We start from the raw sequence: 15,489 nt of genomic DNA on the forward strand, positions 1-15,489 counted from the left end.
ATGAATATTGGCTGCACTTCCCGTGGACCAACAATCCACATGGTGTGCGGGGATCACCTTTTTTATTGTTATTTTGCTTTTGTGTTGCTGCGTGTGCGCTGCACCTATTCTTTTGTGTGTGTATACCCTCCGTGAGGGGTGCCGACACGACGGAACGCTCTCGCCGTATGTGCATGCGCGGAGGAACCTTGGATGCGTTCTTTTTTAATTTTTGCTTTTTTACTTTTTAGAACTCCTGGTTTGCAGGGCGGCGTTCGAGATTTGCAATTGTACTGATTCCATCTGTCTCATTTTTGTGTGCGTTGCTGTTATTTTTTACTGTGCGTGACTCTCATTCCTGGATGGAACAGTGTGCGCGGCTGTGTGACTTGTCTCTCCTTTACCTTTTGCTCTGCGTTGACGGGGAGTTAGTTTGTGCTGAAGGCTGCACGCAACTGACAGGAGTGATGGCGATGATGATGACTGGCCGTGTGCTGCTGGTGTGTGCCCTCTGCGTGCTGTGGTGCGGCGCCGGCGGTAGTTGTAAAGGGGAGACAGCAGACTCTGAAAGAATTATTTATTCCAGTTGCGAGATTGCAGGAAAGACAAGAACAAAGAGCAGCAGGAGCAACAGCTGACGCAAAGGCGGCAGCTGCAGCAGAAGCAGCAACAGAAGCAGCTGAAAGAGCAAAAATAGCAGCGGAAGCAGCAAAAAGAGCAACAGCAAAAGCATCAGCAGGAAAAGCAGCAGAAGAAGCAGCAAAGACAGCGGCAGAGGCAGCAGCCACAGCAGCAGCCACAGCAGCAGAAGCAAAAACATCAGCAGAAAGGGCAAAAGCAGCAGCAGCAGCAAAAGAAGAAGCCGAAAAAGCAACAGAAGAAGAAAAAGCAAAGGCAGCAACAGCAAAAACGGCGGCAGAAGAAGCAGCTAAAAAAGCAGAAGCGGCAACTGAAGCAGCAAAAACAGCAAAAGCAACAGCAGCTGAAGCATCTGCAAAAGCCGCAGAAGCATCAGCAGAAACAGCCAAAGCAAAAGCAGCAGCAGAAAAGGCAGCAACAGCAAAAGCATCAGCAGAAACAGCCAAAGCAAAAGCAGCAGCAGCAGCATCAAAAGCAGCAGCAGCAGAAAAGGTAAAAGCAGCAGCAACGGAAGCAGACGCAAAAACAACAGCAGCAAAGACAGCACAGGCAGCAGCAGAAGCACTGCGAGGTACGACAGTCGGAGAAGAGGAGGTAAAAACAGCAATACATGATCAGGATAATTCAGTCGTACACCATTCTGGAGAAAAACAAGAGCTTCTAAAAGAACAAGAACCGGAACGACAAGAAAAAGAACAGCATGAAAAGCAGCAACACCAACAGCGTGAACATTCCGCAGGAAATGGCGACGAACCCGCGAAAACCAATACTGCTAATGGTACAAATGCAACTGCAATTACGGAAGACAGTGACGGCAGCACCGTGGTCTCCCTCAACACCTCCCTTCTTTTGCTTTTTGTTGTTGCGTGTGCGGTTGCTGCTGCGGTGGTGGCCGCGTGAGAGTGAGGGAGAGAAAGCCGTGCACCGCCCGCACACACACTCGTCCTTCTCTCTCTCTCTCTGTGTGTGTCCCCTTGCATGGACTCTCGCCCTCACCTCATCCCACGAGGCACACACATAATGTGCCCATTGTATATATGAATGCACACCCATGCAGGCCCGTTGGTGCTCTCTTTTGCACGACACGCACCGCTGCCGTCCTGCCTGGCTGCATGGGCGGAGCACCGTAACTGTTTCTGTTTTGTTTTTATTTATTTGGTAAATGTTTTAGTTTAATTTTATTTTTTTTTTTCTTTTTTTTTTTTTTTTTTGTAAAAATTTTTTTTTTGCTTTTGGGGGCAATCACTATGGACGTTCTGTTTTCTTTTCTACTCTTCCCTCTTTTAATTGTTTCTTCTGCACTCTTCCTGTGAGGGGTGCCGTGTGTTTCCCGCCCAACTGCTCCACTCACACACCCACCGACACGCTCATGACGACGGCCCTGTGCGCCTCGCCCGCTGCACGCATGAGGAGGGGCTGCGACGAACGGCGCGCTGAGGAAGTCGTGACGTGTGGGCGTGCGACGAGGGCCTGTGGGGCGGAGCACACATTTCTTTCCCTCTTGTTTTGTTTTCTTGCGGCCAGGGCGGGCAGACACCCGCAGCGCCACACACACACAGCCACACCCTGCCGCCGTGTTTTTATGATTTTTTGCTTTGCGTGTGCATTTCACGTGCCGGCAGTCTCTTCGGTGTCGGCCTCGTGAGCATTTCTTTTCCTTCTGATGATTTTTTCTTTTGCTGCGCTCACTCTCCCGATGGAGAGACGCGACTGCCGTCATTTCTGCGTGCTTCTCTCAGTCCCCACACACGAGTGACTGTGCTCTGCGGGCCGCACTCACGCGCCGATGAAAGGGCTGAGGGGAGCACCAACACGCAGATGACCTCATGAAATATAAACGATGTGCGGACACATGGAGGGTCAGACGGTTGAAAGACATTTAAATATCTTTTTAATTTTATTTTCGGACAAAATATATGTTGACAGTTTGGTGTGGCCACACGGCAGCCAGACGGTTTTTAAATTCGTGTGGAACAGTAATGGACGATTTCTTTTTTATTTATAATTATTTTGTGTGATGGGGTTTATATAAGACGAAGGGGGGAAAGCTTTTTTTGTTCCAAATAAATCTCGTTTGGATTGCCGCTGCTGGGGCTGCAGTGCAATCGTGAGTTTGAGCGGTCTTCTTCTTGTTGCTTCCGCCATGCGTCTCCGCTGCACATTGTTGTGCGTCTCTCCACATACTCTGCTATCTTTTCCCTTTTTTCTTTGTGTTTCTGCAGGCACACACAAACACACACACACAAGATGCACATTGCAGTGGATTAATGCTCCTTTTGTAGTGCATGCTGGCAGTTGCGTGTGGCGGCTGTTGTCTTCTTCCGTGGCCATGAGGAGAAGGTGGAGGGAGAGGGAGTGCGCAGCCCGAGTCTCCTTTCCTGCGGGTGTGGTGCACCGCGTGTGACTGCGCTGAGTTGGGCTCCGTGTCCCATTGAGGGCGGGATGGCTGGAAATTTTGGCCATTTCAGTGGGGCTGTAGCGATGAGCTGGGAGGAGATGGTGGTGGATATCTTCTCCTGCTGCATGGTGGGTGGCTGCTGGCGTTGTGTGCCTTTCTTGCGTGGATGCTGTCTCGTGGTGTGTGAACTGTGCGGCTGGGCCTGCTGCCTTCTCCTCATGTTGTCTGCGCTCTCTCGCTGTATCCGCTGCACTCCGTCCCTCTCCCTCCTGTTCCATTCCTTTCCCTTCTGGCTCACGGATCAGCTGACTGGCTCCAGCGACTCCACTACGGGTGACGATGACTGCGATGACGACGGTGACGGTGCGGCGCGGTGTGCGCCGTGAGCTCCGAGTGACGGCAGCCTGAGCTATCGCGTGCGTGTGTGCGTGTGTGTGTGTGGGCGTGGAGGAAGGGTTCTGCTGCCGGTGCTGAGGCTCAGCATGAGAATTATACTTTCAGCGGCTTTGATTTGCGCATGCATGGCAGGAATGGTGAGCTGGGTGCTGTGTGCCATGTGGTCAATGCGGTGCACACATGTAGCAACTGTGCTGCCAGCTGTGCAACGGAAGAGGAAGGGGCCACCGTTGCCTTCACGATGAATGTGACGGCACATAAATACGCCGGCCCTTATGAATTGTGGTGGCGTCAATTTTCCCTCCGATGGAACCATCCATCCGCCTGCACGGAGCAGCGATGCTGACCAGACGAGCATCTGTCAGTTGCCGCCACCCCGTGAAGGGAAGGATGACACAAAATCTGGTGGGACAACTGCGCCGTAAGTTAATGCTGAGCCGTCACGTCAACACGAGGATTGGCGACAGTCTGCGGCGGCTGACGGACCCAACACCGTCGATCGGAGTCCCGCATCCAACACGGCGACCAACACGTCCGAGACGAGGCCTGAATTTGCCAGCAATCCGAACGAAGTGATGGTCCCGAATGCATCCAAGAAGAGGCCTTCCTTTGCCAACGGTCCGAGAATCGTAGTGGCGCTGAACGCATCCGGGATCATGTCTGTCACTTATGGCGGCAGGGAACACGTTGCTGCGGATAACACGGACGAGGTGAGTGAGCGCAACGCCACCGGACACAAATCTCTCGTTTTAGAAAATGGCGTTGCAGGCAGTGGATTTGTTGCTGAGGGTGATGCGGACGGATTGACTCAACGCAATGCCTCTGGACACGAAAACCCCAATTACGAGAATTCACCGCGCAGTATTCCGGGAGCGGTGTGTGTCCCGACGACTGCTTTGCCTTGCTGTACGACGCGAAATTGACACTGCGAGAGTTAATTGATGACGGCACTGTGCGTGTGTGTGTGTGTATTGGGCGTTGCTGCTTCTTCTGGGATTGTGTGGAGTTGTGGCGGTCTTCTGAGCCGAAGAGTGTGGCATTGCGACTCCTCACGGAGAACATGTGCCGCGTTCCCTGCGTGTTTTCTTTTATTATTTACATTTTACTGTTTGTTTTGTCGTTGTTTTCCTGGAATAATAAGTATCCTTGCTGTTTCTTTATTTAATGGTCGGTTGCTGCACACTGTCATGAGTGACGTGTTTCTCCTCTTTGTTGTGTCTTTTGTTGCCCACACGCTATGTCGGTGTCACTGCTGTGCGTCCCACGGACTGCACGAAAGGAGGATTGGGGGAACAGGCCGGATGCCGCAATGAAGTGTGAAGAGTGTTTTGTGTGCTGGTGGAAGAGTACAGTCTTTTTTTTAATTTCATTTCTCTTCTTGGTGAGGGCGTTATGTATACAGAAACACACGGTTGTCTTGTGCTGCTTGGCATATGAAATAAGAGTGCTGCCCGATTGAATTTTTTTAATTTTCTCCGGGTATCCTGACGGACTCTCAACTCTGTTTTTATTTTTAACTTCTGGTTTGCAGGGCGTTGTACGAGTTCTGCAATCGCGCTGATTTCATCTGCCTCATGCTGTATGCAAGCTGCTGGTATTTGTTATTGTCCTTGTGCGGTGCTGGTGTTTTTTTCTCTTTTGCTCTGCGTTGACGGGGAGTTAGTTTGTGCTGAAGGCGACACGCAAGTGACAGGAGTGATGGCGATGATGATGAGTGGCCGTGTGCTGCTGGTGTGTGCCCTCTGCGTGCTGTGGTGCGGTGCCGGCGGTAGTTGTGATGAAGGGGAGGCGGCAGTTCATGGTGTTCCACCCGATGTTCCTGCGAGTGGTGCTGAAGATGGGCTGGGAGGGACAAGAAATGCGGCGCCAGCACCAGACTCACAAATACAATCGTCAGGAGAGGAGCAACAACACAAATCTCGGGAAGGACGTCCCGCACTCCCAGAAGGATCTTCGGAAGAAGAAGAAGAGGAAGAAGAAACGGTAGAAGATGAAAATTTGGATGAAGTAACGGAACGTGGTGAAGAAAGACGACACGAAGATGGACAAAATGCAAATGAGCGGGATGGAAGTCAGACAAGCGGAGTTTTCACAAAACGGAAGGAAACCCCATCACCATCAACGCCAGCAGCTCCAGCAGAGGAAGGAAACCAAAACGCATCACCACAAGCACCATCTGTTGACAGTCATGGTGGTGGCGGGACTGATAGAATTGAAGGTTCCATCTTGAAGGCTCCTTCTTCTGGGGTTGCTCTACAGCACGCCGGCGATGCGTCTACCAATCAGAAGAATAAATCTTTGGAAACGGGCAAGCATGCAGAAAACACAATAACTGGAGGTCCCGTCCCGTCGCAGGTGAAGGCACCGAAGGAGTCAATAAACGATGCAGAAAACCATTCCGTCACTGGAGAAGATACGGCATCCAACCAAGTTGTTGGTAGAGGTACAACTGAATACGAGGCACAGCAGAGAGCCTTGGCGACGCAAGACCGTTCAGGCGTGTCATTCCCCGACAGCGAAACAAAATGGCAAACAACGCCACAAGAAACGCCAAAGACACAAGTACCGCCATCAGCAACAGAACCATCGTCAAGAGAAGGGCAACCACCAACAGCAACAACGGACTCACAGACACCAAATGCTCAAGAGCATAAAAAGTTACTGTTACCAAAAAAAACAGAGTACAATGCACCGGAACATCCTTCAGAGGATATTCTGGCAGAGCAACAAGGTCAAGCCACAGCCACAGAGAATTTGACGGAGAATGCACCTGCCACCAATCAAGCAGAAACAACAGCATCACCCAACTCTACAAGTGGCGGTGGTGAAGCCCGGAGTACGGCGGATGAGAATACTGCCAATGCTCAACGGCCTAACCCCAAAGAACCACACGAAGATCTTGAGGGTAGTGATACCCACCCAGCTCCCACAGCTAGTGAGGCAGCACCTCAAACAGCAATAAAACCCACCGCCAACACAACTGATACGGCGACACCTGCCGAAAATGACAGCAGCACCGCTTTCTCCCACACCACCTCCCCTCTTTTGCTTCTTCTTTTTCTTGTTGTTGCGTGTGCGGCTGCTGCAGCGGTGGCCGCGTGAGAGTGAGTGAGAGAGCGCCATGCACCGCCCGCACACACACTCGTCTTTCACCCACTCTCTGTGTGTGTCCCCTTGCATGGACTCTCGCCCTCACCTCATCCCACGAAGCACACACATAATGTGCCCATTGTATATATTGCATGCACACCCATGCAGGCCCGTTGGTGCTCTCTTTTGCACGACACGCACCGCTGCCGTCCTGCCTGGCTGCATGGGCGGAGCACCGTAACTGTTTCTGTTTTGTTTTTATTGCATTGAGTGGGCGACCTCTCTCTCTCTCTCTCCCTGTGTGTGTGTTTTGCTTTACGGGAGCAATGAGAGTGTGTGCGCTGGTCGTCCCACTCTTTTTTTTATTGTTTTGCTTGTGTTGTGGTTGAGTGCACCCATTAGCCGTGTTTTTGAATTGGTGGCATGCTTTGACTGCGTACGCCTACATTGTCTTTTGTACTTTTCTTTCTTTTGAGCGACTGTAAGTGTTTCTTATCCTTTTCAAGCCATGAAGTATTTTCTTTTACGTACAGCATGCGTCAGTTGATCCACGTCACCCCACGGTCTGCATCGCTGCTGGTGCTTCTGTTTGTGATGTTTTTGATGTGCTGGCGTGTGCTTTGCTGCCAGCCTGACGTACTCCTGCTCCACTGACAAAGCGATGCGTGCCCACAGGGCGAAGTCGATCCCGGTTGTGGTGAGGGACGACCCTTTTGGATATGAGGGTGCGTCGCAGACATGCACCGTCATTGGGAGGAATGGATGGGCGCCCACCCGCATCAATGTGTCGACAAGGGACCTGGATGGTACCAGGAAGTATTGCAGCTCGGAGCGGTATTAAGCAATGAATTCATTGGTGACAATTGCGAGTGTGAAGTTGACGTTTTTCTATGCTGAGAAAAGGGAAATGTTTGTTTCGTTATACTTTGCTGCCACTTTTCGTTAATGGCCTGCGGGCTGTCCGTGGCGATGTGGCCAGTTTTTCCGTCTTGAACGTTGCTGTCGTGCGAGAGGTGGTGTTCCCAAATAGTCGGATGCTCAGTTGTCGAGGACGGCGGCATTCCCACAGCGTGTGCGGCAGGGCCTCCCGTGGATTGTCGGGGCTCAGCGGCTGGTCGGGGTTGCAGCAGAGGAGTGGCTGAAGGGCTACGGCTGTCATTGGAGCTTGCAGAGGTGCGTTGTCCGTTTTTTGCTCGTTGATACGCTTGACATTTTCGGTAGTGACCTGCGCGTGAGGCACTTGTTGGGAAGACCGTGGAGCTGTCGCAGAATCCACGTGTGAGGCCTTCTGCAACGATTGGAGTGCCAGGGTTAGTGCGTCGGGCGTGTGCCTTCAAATTGTGGACGGACGAGAAGACGCTGCTGCAGCTTGGGCAGGGCGACGTTGATCCGCTGCTTTTCATTCTACGAGGAGGTGCCGTGGACACGCCAGGTGGAGGTTCCGGAGGAGGTCGGGGTGGTCCTGTCTCTTCAGTGTGAGGAAGGGGCAGCACCACCGACGTAAAGGGTTGCTTGTAATCTGCAGGGCGCGTGTCGATTTGCCTAGGAGTGGGCAGGAGTCGCATCGCAACTGCGCACGAAGTCGCGATTCGATGCCCGATGTCTGCCTGCACACCAGGAATGGGGTTTCTGTTACACCGACGAGCGCCTGGCGTGCGGTGTGTGCGACTTCTTCTTCCTCCTCGACTTCCTTCCAGTATAGCCCCTTGACGGCGGCAAGGAAGTCCACGTGCCAGATTGGGATGCCTCATTGCTGCAGGGATCGTGCAATCGTGGCTTCTCCGTCAGCGGCCTCATTGCGTGGGATACCGCAGTGCGATGGGGAAACGGTATAAATTCTGCAGGGTGAACTCGCTTCACCAAGGAAAGCAGCATAACCCAAATTTACTCTGCAACGTAGTCTCGCACGGCCAGTGGGGCAGCGCGGAGTGCCTCAATTGCCGAAAGGGAGTTTGTTGCCACCGGGATTTGTGTGGGCGATTGGGATGTTTCCAGACGAGGAGGTATGAGATGTCTAAAGCCATTTTCAGTGGCAAGGCACTCTGCTCTATATGAGCATGCGAGTCTGCCAGCTGCTGCACGATGGTCCTCCACAGGGAGATCATTTTTCTTTGTGGGGCCGTATAATAGTGCAGCGGATCCAGATGCGACTTCAGCGAGGGGTGAAGGACCGTCTGTCCATAATTCAAAAATATAATATTCTATAGAGGGGTAAAGTGATTTAAAAGCCGTGCGCTTGACATCTTCAGAGGCGTTGTTGGCAAAGCGTGGCTGATAAAATTCCACTTTATTGCAACTCACAGTGTCGCAGGGAATAATTCGATGTTGGGTAATAGGAGGAGCGTGATTGTGGTTGTGTGGTATCCCAATAGTGCCACATACGCGTTCTAATCCATTAATAACGGCATCTTTTGGAAGCGGGATTGATGTCGCCGCTTTCCTATGCATGGACAGCGGCACAGGCTCCGTGTAGATAAGGGAGCGCAAATCCTCGTGATTATGGAAACGTGCATGGTGTTCGTGTTGTGTGGTTTCACGGAGCCAGAGTATCTTACGGAGCAGAAGAAGATTGGCTTTCAAGCAGACAGATGTATCTTCCGTTGGTGCACTAATGCCAAGGGATGCTGTACAACTGTTGCGGTACAGTACTTCCGTACTATGGAGGCAGGTGTGGGCGAAGAATGGGAGAATTGCATCGCCACTATATAGTGACACACCATGGACGTATCCAATCGAAAAGGATTGCATGGTGTGATGGGACGCACCAGTCTGTGCGACCGGCCGCAATTGTTAACGAAGTGGCATGGTCCGCTTTGCAGCGGTGGAAGCGTGCGTACGAAAATTAAGAAGTTGTTCAACCGTGGTGTCCAGCAAGCGCACTGGGCGAGACTGAATACGTAGGTTCCCATTGCCAGGAAGGAGATCGACCATGTCTTTTTCAGACCGTGTGTGTGAAGAGATGTAGAATAGAGCAGCTTCACTCTTATCAACGTTTATTTTTAGGCTGTGCTCGGCAGCCCATGTCGTTATAGGTGACAGGGCAGGTTGCATTGCCGCAGCACATGCATGAATTTCCGCACCTGAGGCAACAAGTGTGAGGTCGTCAGCGTACATGAGAGCGGAGGCGGAATAGATGTTGTCCAGGCGGCGCAGCAGATCATCCACACAGTGGAGGAAGAGTTGGGGTCCCGGGACGCTGCCTTGCTGTGCTCCAGCTGAGGCGAGCTGTTTCCGGGAGTGCTGTTCGCGAGTGCATACCCTAACATAGCGGCCCCGCAGGTAGTTGTGCAGCCAGCGTTTGGGTTTGGGGCCAAGGCGTGGAAGTCCGTCAAGCATGCCGAATAATTTCCCATGGTCAATGGTGTCGACCACAGTCGAAAAATCAATTAAGGCTACGAGCGAGCGATGGTGACGAGGGTGGCGTGTGGGGCGCCGCCTCCAGGGTGCGCATACTCCACAGTGCTGGACTCATTCAATCCACGGGTAATTTTACCAATAACAAGTGTCACCACGTCCGATTTAGAACGCGAAGGTGTAAATCCAAATTGACGTGGGTGGTGCGGCAATAACGCTGACAGACGGCGGTGAATCATTCTTTCAGTGTAGTAAAACAGAGAGTGATTTGATGAGTCTGTAACTCACTGGGCGGCATGGATCTTTCCCAGGTTTGGAATGGGAATAGTGTCCACCGTATTCCAGGAGCCGGGCAGGCCGCCATTTGCGAAGGAGTTGTGGATCATCGTTCTGAGTGTGCCGCGCGCAACGGGCCCGAGATGGTGCAGGAACTCATTCAACATGTTGTCGTGGCCAGGGGCTGAGCCGAGCGAAGAGTCGCGAATGGTCACGTCAAGTTCATACGGCGGGAAGGGCCGATCCATTTTCCAGCCACCAGGGAGCAAGGGAGTGCGGCGAGCAGCAGCAGCAGTATAAGGTAATGTGGCACGTGAGACCCGCACAAAATGACGGACAAGCAGATTTGCCTGTTGCCGAGGCGGAGCACAGACGCGGTCCGAGGATCAGTTCGGAGCACTACCGATTCCAGGGGATGAGGGTGCGGCGCCGCCACGCCGCGGAGATATTGCCAGCTTGGTCTGGATGAGGCCCCAAGTTTTTTCGCACGGGCTTCCAGAAGCATAGCGAAGCCACGGAGTAAGGCTTGATTTTATTCCTCCACATTTTTGGATGAATTCGGCTCGAAGCAGGCTGTCTCCTGGTGAAGCGATGTGTGTGCTTTGTGTGCTGCTTCTGCGACGGACTCGGCTTGTTCTAATTTGTTTGTCCAGATTGTTTTGGGCTGTCACGGCTGCCGCGCGGGATATGGCGCTCAGCTGCTCGCAAGATACCACTGCGAATGTCCAACCATGTGGACGCGGCGGCAGGGTGTGTTTCACACAACGAGGTGGAAGCAGGCCAATCCGCCTTACGCAGGGCAAAAGTGGCTTTCTCCCGCCGAGGCAGCGTGTTGGCTATTCGCGGAATGACATCATCCATCCCCACCGAGTAAGATATTAAGCAGTGGTCGGAATCCATGTAGGGGGTGGATTGCCAGTGGGTGACACGCAGTACGCGATACGCAGCCACTTCAGGGGACGAGACATTAAGATTTGTGATCCGTGTTGCCTGCGCCGGGTCATTTGCCAGCCCAAAATCCATGTCAATTGGAGTAGAGGACAAATCCTCTCCTTCAGTCGTTGAGGGTAGGTGTCTGTCTCAGTGTCCATGATGTAAATTCAGTTCACCCGCGATAATCGCTGCGGGGCCTAAGCGACGAATGGCAATAATAAACGAAAAGCTTTGAACGGTTGCTGTGGGAGGGCTGTAGAAATTCACCACGCAAATGCTGGGACAGCCCTGTGAAAATGCACGGACAGCAATGGTCTCCAGGAGGTCTGTGCCAGGGAGCGTCGGGCGCTCGCACGGTAGAGAGTGGCGCACCAGAGTGACAACGCCACCACCGCGCCCAGTGCGGCCTGAAGAAAGCCATTATGGCCATATAGTTTTGCCGCTGTGGCACTTCGAGTATTTGTTTCCTGGAGAAGAACGATGACAGGTGGATGCTGATCCAGTCGCACAGCAGATGCAATCTTTTTTACGGACGAGAGGCCTGCAATGTTAAGCCGCCAAACAGTGATGAAGCCATCCTCCTCGGTGCCAGGGTTCTTGTGGACGTCACCGCAACGGGTGATATCAACGGAGTGACCGCTGCGAAACGGTCGTGCAGTTTTGTCCGACAGTCTGCAGGCAGACCGCCTCACCTCCCCACACCGGGCATGGCGTGGAACCTTCTCGAGGGGTGGAGTCGTCTTGGGTCTCCGTCGTGCTCGCCGCAACGCAGCGCAGCGGAGTTCCTATATGCAACCAGAGCCCCAGCACCGCGACAAGGTGCGACTTCATCGCTGGGGAACTTGGATAGTCGCAACGGATGGCGGTGTAGACGTTCCCAAGTCAGCCGGGGTTGGAATACTGCTTTCATCCCTCAATTCATCGGAGATAATAGAAAACGCCAGTATAAACTGCAGTACACGCCCATGCAGCTACAGGACGGAATCCCGTGCGCTGCTTCTAGCCCTGGAGAGGCTGATTATCCCTCGTATCCAGCACGGGCATAAAACCCTGCTTGTGGTTACAGACAGTCAGTCTCTTCTTGCGGCTTTAAACAACGGCCCGCTCAGTCAGACAGACTGGACGGAGGATCAGATCTGGCAGCGTCTCTTGACACTGACGTGTGCTGGCTGGTCTGTGCACCTGCAGTTTTGTTACGGACATTGTGGAGTACATGCTAACGAGCTTGCAGATCAGTATGCGACACAGACTATGGAAACTGGACAATACACGGAGCAAGCAATTGCACCTTTATGGCATACGGATCTGCTGACATGTTTTACTACCCTGCTCACCAATAAGTGGCGTAGTACGATTCTTCAAGACACTCATCGCTACTTGCTTTGCGGCACAAGGCCATCAGATCTCAGCGGTAAGGACCTGATCACTCAGGAAGTTCTTCACCGTCAAGAACTGGTTCATCTCGCAAGGGCAAGGTGCGGGGAATCTGAGCTCTGGGGCCGACTATACTGGGCTGTGAGAGATTGCACGAACCAATGCCGTTTCTGCAACATCTCATCGGAAGAGTCTGCATATATGCGCTCTAACAACGATCCAACTGCACCGGGGACGGACACTGTTCCCCCGTCGGCAAGGGAGGAAGACGTCTCTCCAGTAAGGAGACGAACCGTCACACGCCGTCGGAAGGAGAAATGTCCGTACTGCGATTCTATATTGACGGGATTCTCGAATCTCGTCAGTCACTGTCGGTCATTTCACCCGGAACATCCTCCACCGCTTCCCGAGCTCAAATGCGATTTCTGTGACATGGTTTTCCCCACACGGAGAAGCACCGCACAGCACAGAAGTCGCTGCGCACACAACCCAGACACCACTCGACATCTAAACAGAAGTGCCAGGAGGCGATCTCTGCTGCCGCAGGATCAGCCAGCTTCCACAAGCACGCCAATGGCCCGCAGGAAACCTTGCACCATCTGCTTCTAGAATGTCCAGGCACCTTGGCTGTGCGCCAAAGACTGGGCATTGAACAGGACCTTCGCCTCGGAAAGTTCTCTCAATGGCAGTTGCTTCATGGCAGCAAACTCATGTCGTTGCTCGACCACCTCCTCGGCACCCTGATGACATCGTGTGGCTAGACGCGCTGGTAAGAGTACGGAAAAAATAATAATGAGCATTCTCTCCACTATAGAGACGTGGTGCATCTTGCGATCCCGCTGGCGGCTCTCCTGTTCCACCGCTGTTTTTGCGCAACAATTCATCACCGTCATTTTTGTGATTTGGTCGGCTTCGTGTTGCGCTCCGGGTTCTCCTCCTTCGTCGCCTTGCGGTGTTTCCTTCGCCGTCCCTGGCACCTGTGACTCTCCCGTGACGGTTTGTTCCGAAGCCTGACTGCCCTGGGAGGTCCTCCCGCCACCAGCGTGCACTCCACCTGCTGCCTGCTGAGATGCGTTGGAGCATGGGGATGTTGTGTCTGCAGCGTGCCCTCCGCCCAAAGACTCCGGTCCACTTGCACGCATCCGAGCAGCAGACGCGCTGCCAGTGCCGGACGGATTGCAATTGTTACTTCGCAGTGGATCGCTGCTGGATTGATCCTCCCTCGTCGGAACAGTGAGTGATCCTGCGGAGGTGGGATTATGGCCCTCACCCGCCGTGCTTCCTCCACCCTCCTCGTCTTCCTCGTCTTCCTGATCGCTATTGTCCTCAGAGTTCACATTCCCCTTTCGTCCAGAGCCACCGGCCACGGGCCCACATTCCGCAGCCATCACAGCCCGCGCTTGTTCAGCAGCCACCGCGCCATCACCAGCGGGCCGCACACACACACCGTCGCAGCAGCCGTCGAAAACACGCACGAGCTGTTGCACATCACTGCAGGAGCCAACAGGACGCAGGGCACACGGCCAGTCATCATCACAAACAGTGGAGTCGCCTAACGCTGTGGAACCAACCTGCAAAAGCACAGGAAACAAAAGGAAAGACATAGCCGCTACACCACGCACAGCCACCATGAGGCAGTTGAAATCAGTGAAAGGGCAAAAACACACACAACGCCCCGCAGCAAGTAAACAGAGAAAACACACGAAGCAATTAAAAACAAAACACAGGTAAACAAACAGCAATGAAGTTAAAAATGCAAAAACACACAAAAAACAAGGAGCTGCACAGTATGGCTCCAGCGCGCACGCACCCATCCTCAAATGTGATTCCACGCAAACAGTTGTGTGCGTGCCATGCATAGGAGTGTGTCTGGGGTGCGTTCAACGTGACGGATACAGGGAGCAGCAACGTGGAGCACACAGCAGGGCAGAGGAAGCAAATGAAGCAAAACACAATCATTATTACTCTTATTTATTACTTAGAAAAACAAATGAGACTCACAAGTCCCCGTGGTAGAGTGCTGGCACGCACAGCCCGCACACATCTCTTTAGCCCAGAGTGGTGTACGCCAGCGCGGATGCGGCGAGCAGCAGCGGGGCACACACCCACGCAGAGCTGCTGAGGCTGCCGTCGATTTCGCGAAGAAGTGACGGTGCGTGGGTGGTCGTCGTGGTTGGTGTCTCTGTCGTAGTGGTCGTAGTACTTGGTGCCTCTGGGGCAGTGGTGGTGGTTGTCGTGGTTGGTGCCATTGTTGTAGACGTCGTCGTGGTCGTCGCGGCAGGATCTTTGGCTTCCTCATCTTCTTTGCCTGCGAATGTATTCGTGCTACTCTGTAACCGTTTCTTATCGTCACTACCTTCTGCCTGTAACGTAACGGCCGCATCACCTGATATTGGTCCCGGAGCGGTCGTACCTGGTCCCCCTCCGTCATCTTCTTCTGCTTTCGTAGCCGGCTTAGTTTTTGGTGTAGTGGACAGCGGCTTGGAGCCGTTTCCCTTCGTATCAACTTCAGTCTTCTCCCTACTCTCCTTCTTATTCTCTGCGGCGCCCACTGACGGGCAGCAGCACAGGGCGAGCACCAACAGGGCGCACAGCAGACGGCACATCATCAGCGTGAGTGTGGTCGTTCAGTGGTGTGGAGCTGATCTGCACAGTGAGGGACATGGAGAGCAACAGGGGAGACGAGAGGTGCGGCAGACACACACAGAGGGCACACCACATGAGGAGAGGGCAGCAGCCAGGCATGCACCGTACGCCGCACACCACGCACGACACACACTCCAATCCACGGCAACAGGCACACACACACACAGCCCTGCCGCAACACAAACACACAGATGGAGGAGGGAGAAGCAAACAGGAGCGGCACACAAGGCTCCACCGCATGCACATACGGCGAGAGCGGTCCGTCGTGTCTGCACCCCTCACGGAGTGTACGCACACACACAAGAGAAGGTGCAGCGCACACGGCAACACAAAAGCAAAGTAACAATAAAAAAGGAGAGATCCCCGCACACCGCGTGAATTGTTGGTCCACGGGAAGTGCAGCC

At 53.3% G+C, this 15,489-nt stretch overlaps 5 protein-coding genes and 2 pseudogenes across 5 annotated transcripts, besides 11 other annotated features; 5 read left to right on the forward strand and 2 right to left on the reverse strand.

Moving 5' to 3' along the window:
• Positions 1-6,199: a sequence feature (areas not merged during assembly with more than two copies in the genome that could not be assigned to a particular haplotype).
• Positions 447-1,520, forward strand: Tc00.1047053506769.4 (annotated as a pseudogene).
• Positions 644-829: a microsatellite.
• Positions 831-920: a sequence feature (GA-rich).
• Positions 921-1,182: a microsatellite.
• Positions 1,795-1,829: a microsatellite.
• Positions 2,610-2,630: a sequence feature (AT_rich).
• Positions 3,061-3,402, forward strand: Tc00.1047053506769.10 (uncharacterized protein; the record flags this gene model as incomplete). The annotated part of the gene is made up of 1 exon (XM_807736.1): positions 3,061-3,402. The coding sequence occupies one exon, from the start codon at positions 3,061-3,063 to the stop codon at positions 3,400-3,402; it is 342 nt and encodes a 113-aa protein (XP_812829.1).
• Positions 3,433-3,457: a microsatellite.
• Positions 3,988-4,335, forward strand: Tc00.1047053506769.20 (uncharacterized protein; the record flags this gene model as incomplete). The annotated part of the gene is made up of 1 exon (XM_807737.1): positions 3,988-4,335. One exon carries the CDS (start codon positions 3,988-3,990, stop codon positions 4,333-4,335), a length of 348 nt encoding a protein of 115 aa, XP_812830.1.
• Positions 5,111-6,514, forward strand: Tc00.1047053506769.30 (mucin-associated surface protein (MASP), putative; the record flags this gene model as incomplete). Its single annotated transcript, XM_807738.1, has 1 exon — positions 5,111-6,514. One exon carries the CDS (start codon positions 5,111-5,113, stop codon positions 6,512-6,514), a length of 1,404 nt encoding a protein of 467 aa, XP_812831.1.
• Positions 5,369-5,392: a microsatellite.
• Positions 6,200-7,211: a sequence feature (heterozygous, non-Esmeraldo-like haplotype).
• On the forward strand, positions 7,011-7,448 carry Tc00.1047053506769.35 (annotated as a pseudogene).
• Positions 7,212-15,489: part of a sequence feature (areas not merged during assembly with more than two copies in the genome that could not be assigned to a particular haplotype) that runs on past the window's edge.
• On the reverse strand, positions 13,045-14,298 carry Tc00.1047053506769.40 (uncharacterized protein; the record flags this gene model as incomplete). The annotated part of the gene is made up of 1 exon (XM_807739.1): positions 13,045-14,298. One exon carries the CDS (start codon positions 14,296-14,298, stop codon positions 13,045-13,047), a length of 1,254 nt encoding a protein of 417 aa, XP_812832.1.
• On the reverse strand, positions 14,488-15,048 carry Tc00.1047053506769.50 (mucin TcMUCII, putative; the record flags this gene model as incomplete). The annotated part of the gene is made up of 1 exon (XM_807740.1): positions 14,488-15,048. The coding sequence occupies one exon, from the start codon at positions 15,046-15,048 to the stop codon at positions 14,488-14,490; it is 561 nt and encodes a 186-aa protein (XP_812833.1).
• Positions 14,600-14,714: a microsatellite.

This window comes from Trypanosoma cruzi, genomic scaffold (assembly GCF_000209065.1).
Source record: "Trypanosoma cruzi strain CL Brener 1047053516725 genomic scaffold, whole genome shotgun sequence".
Lineage (NCBI taxonomy): Eukaryota > Euglenozoa > Kinetoplastea > Trypanosomatida > Trypanosomatidae > Trypanosoma > Trypanosoma cruzi.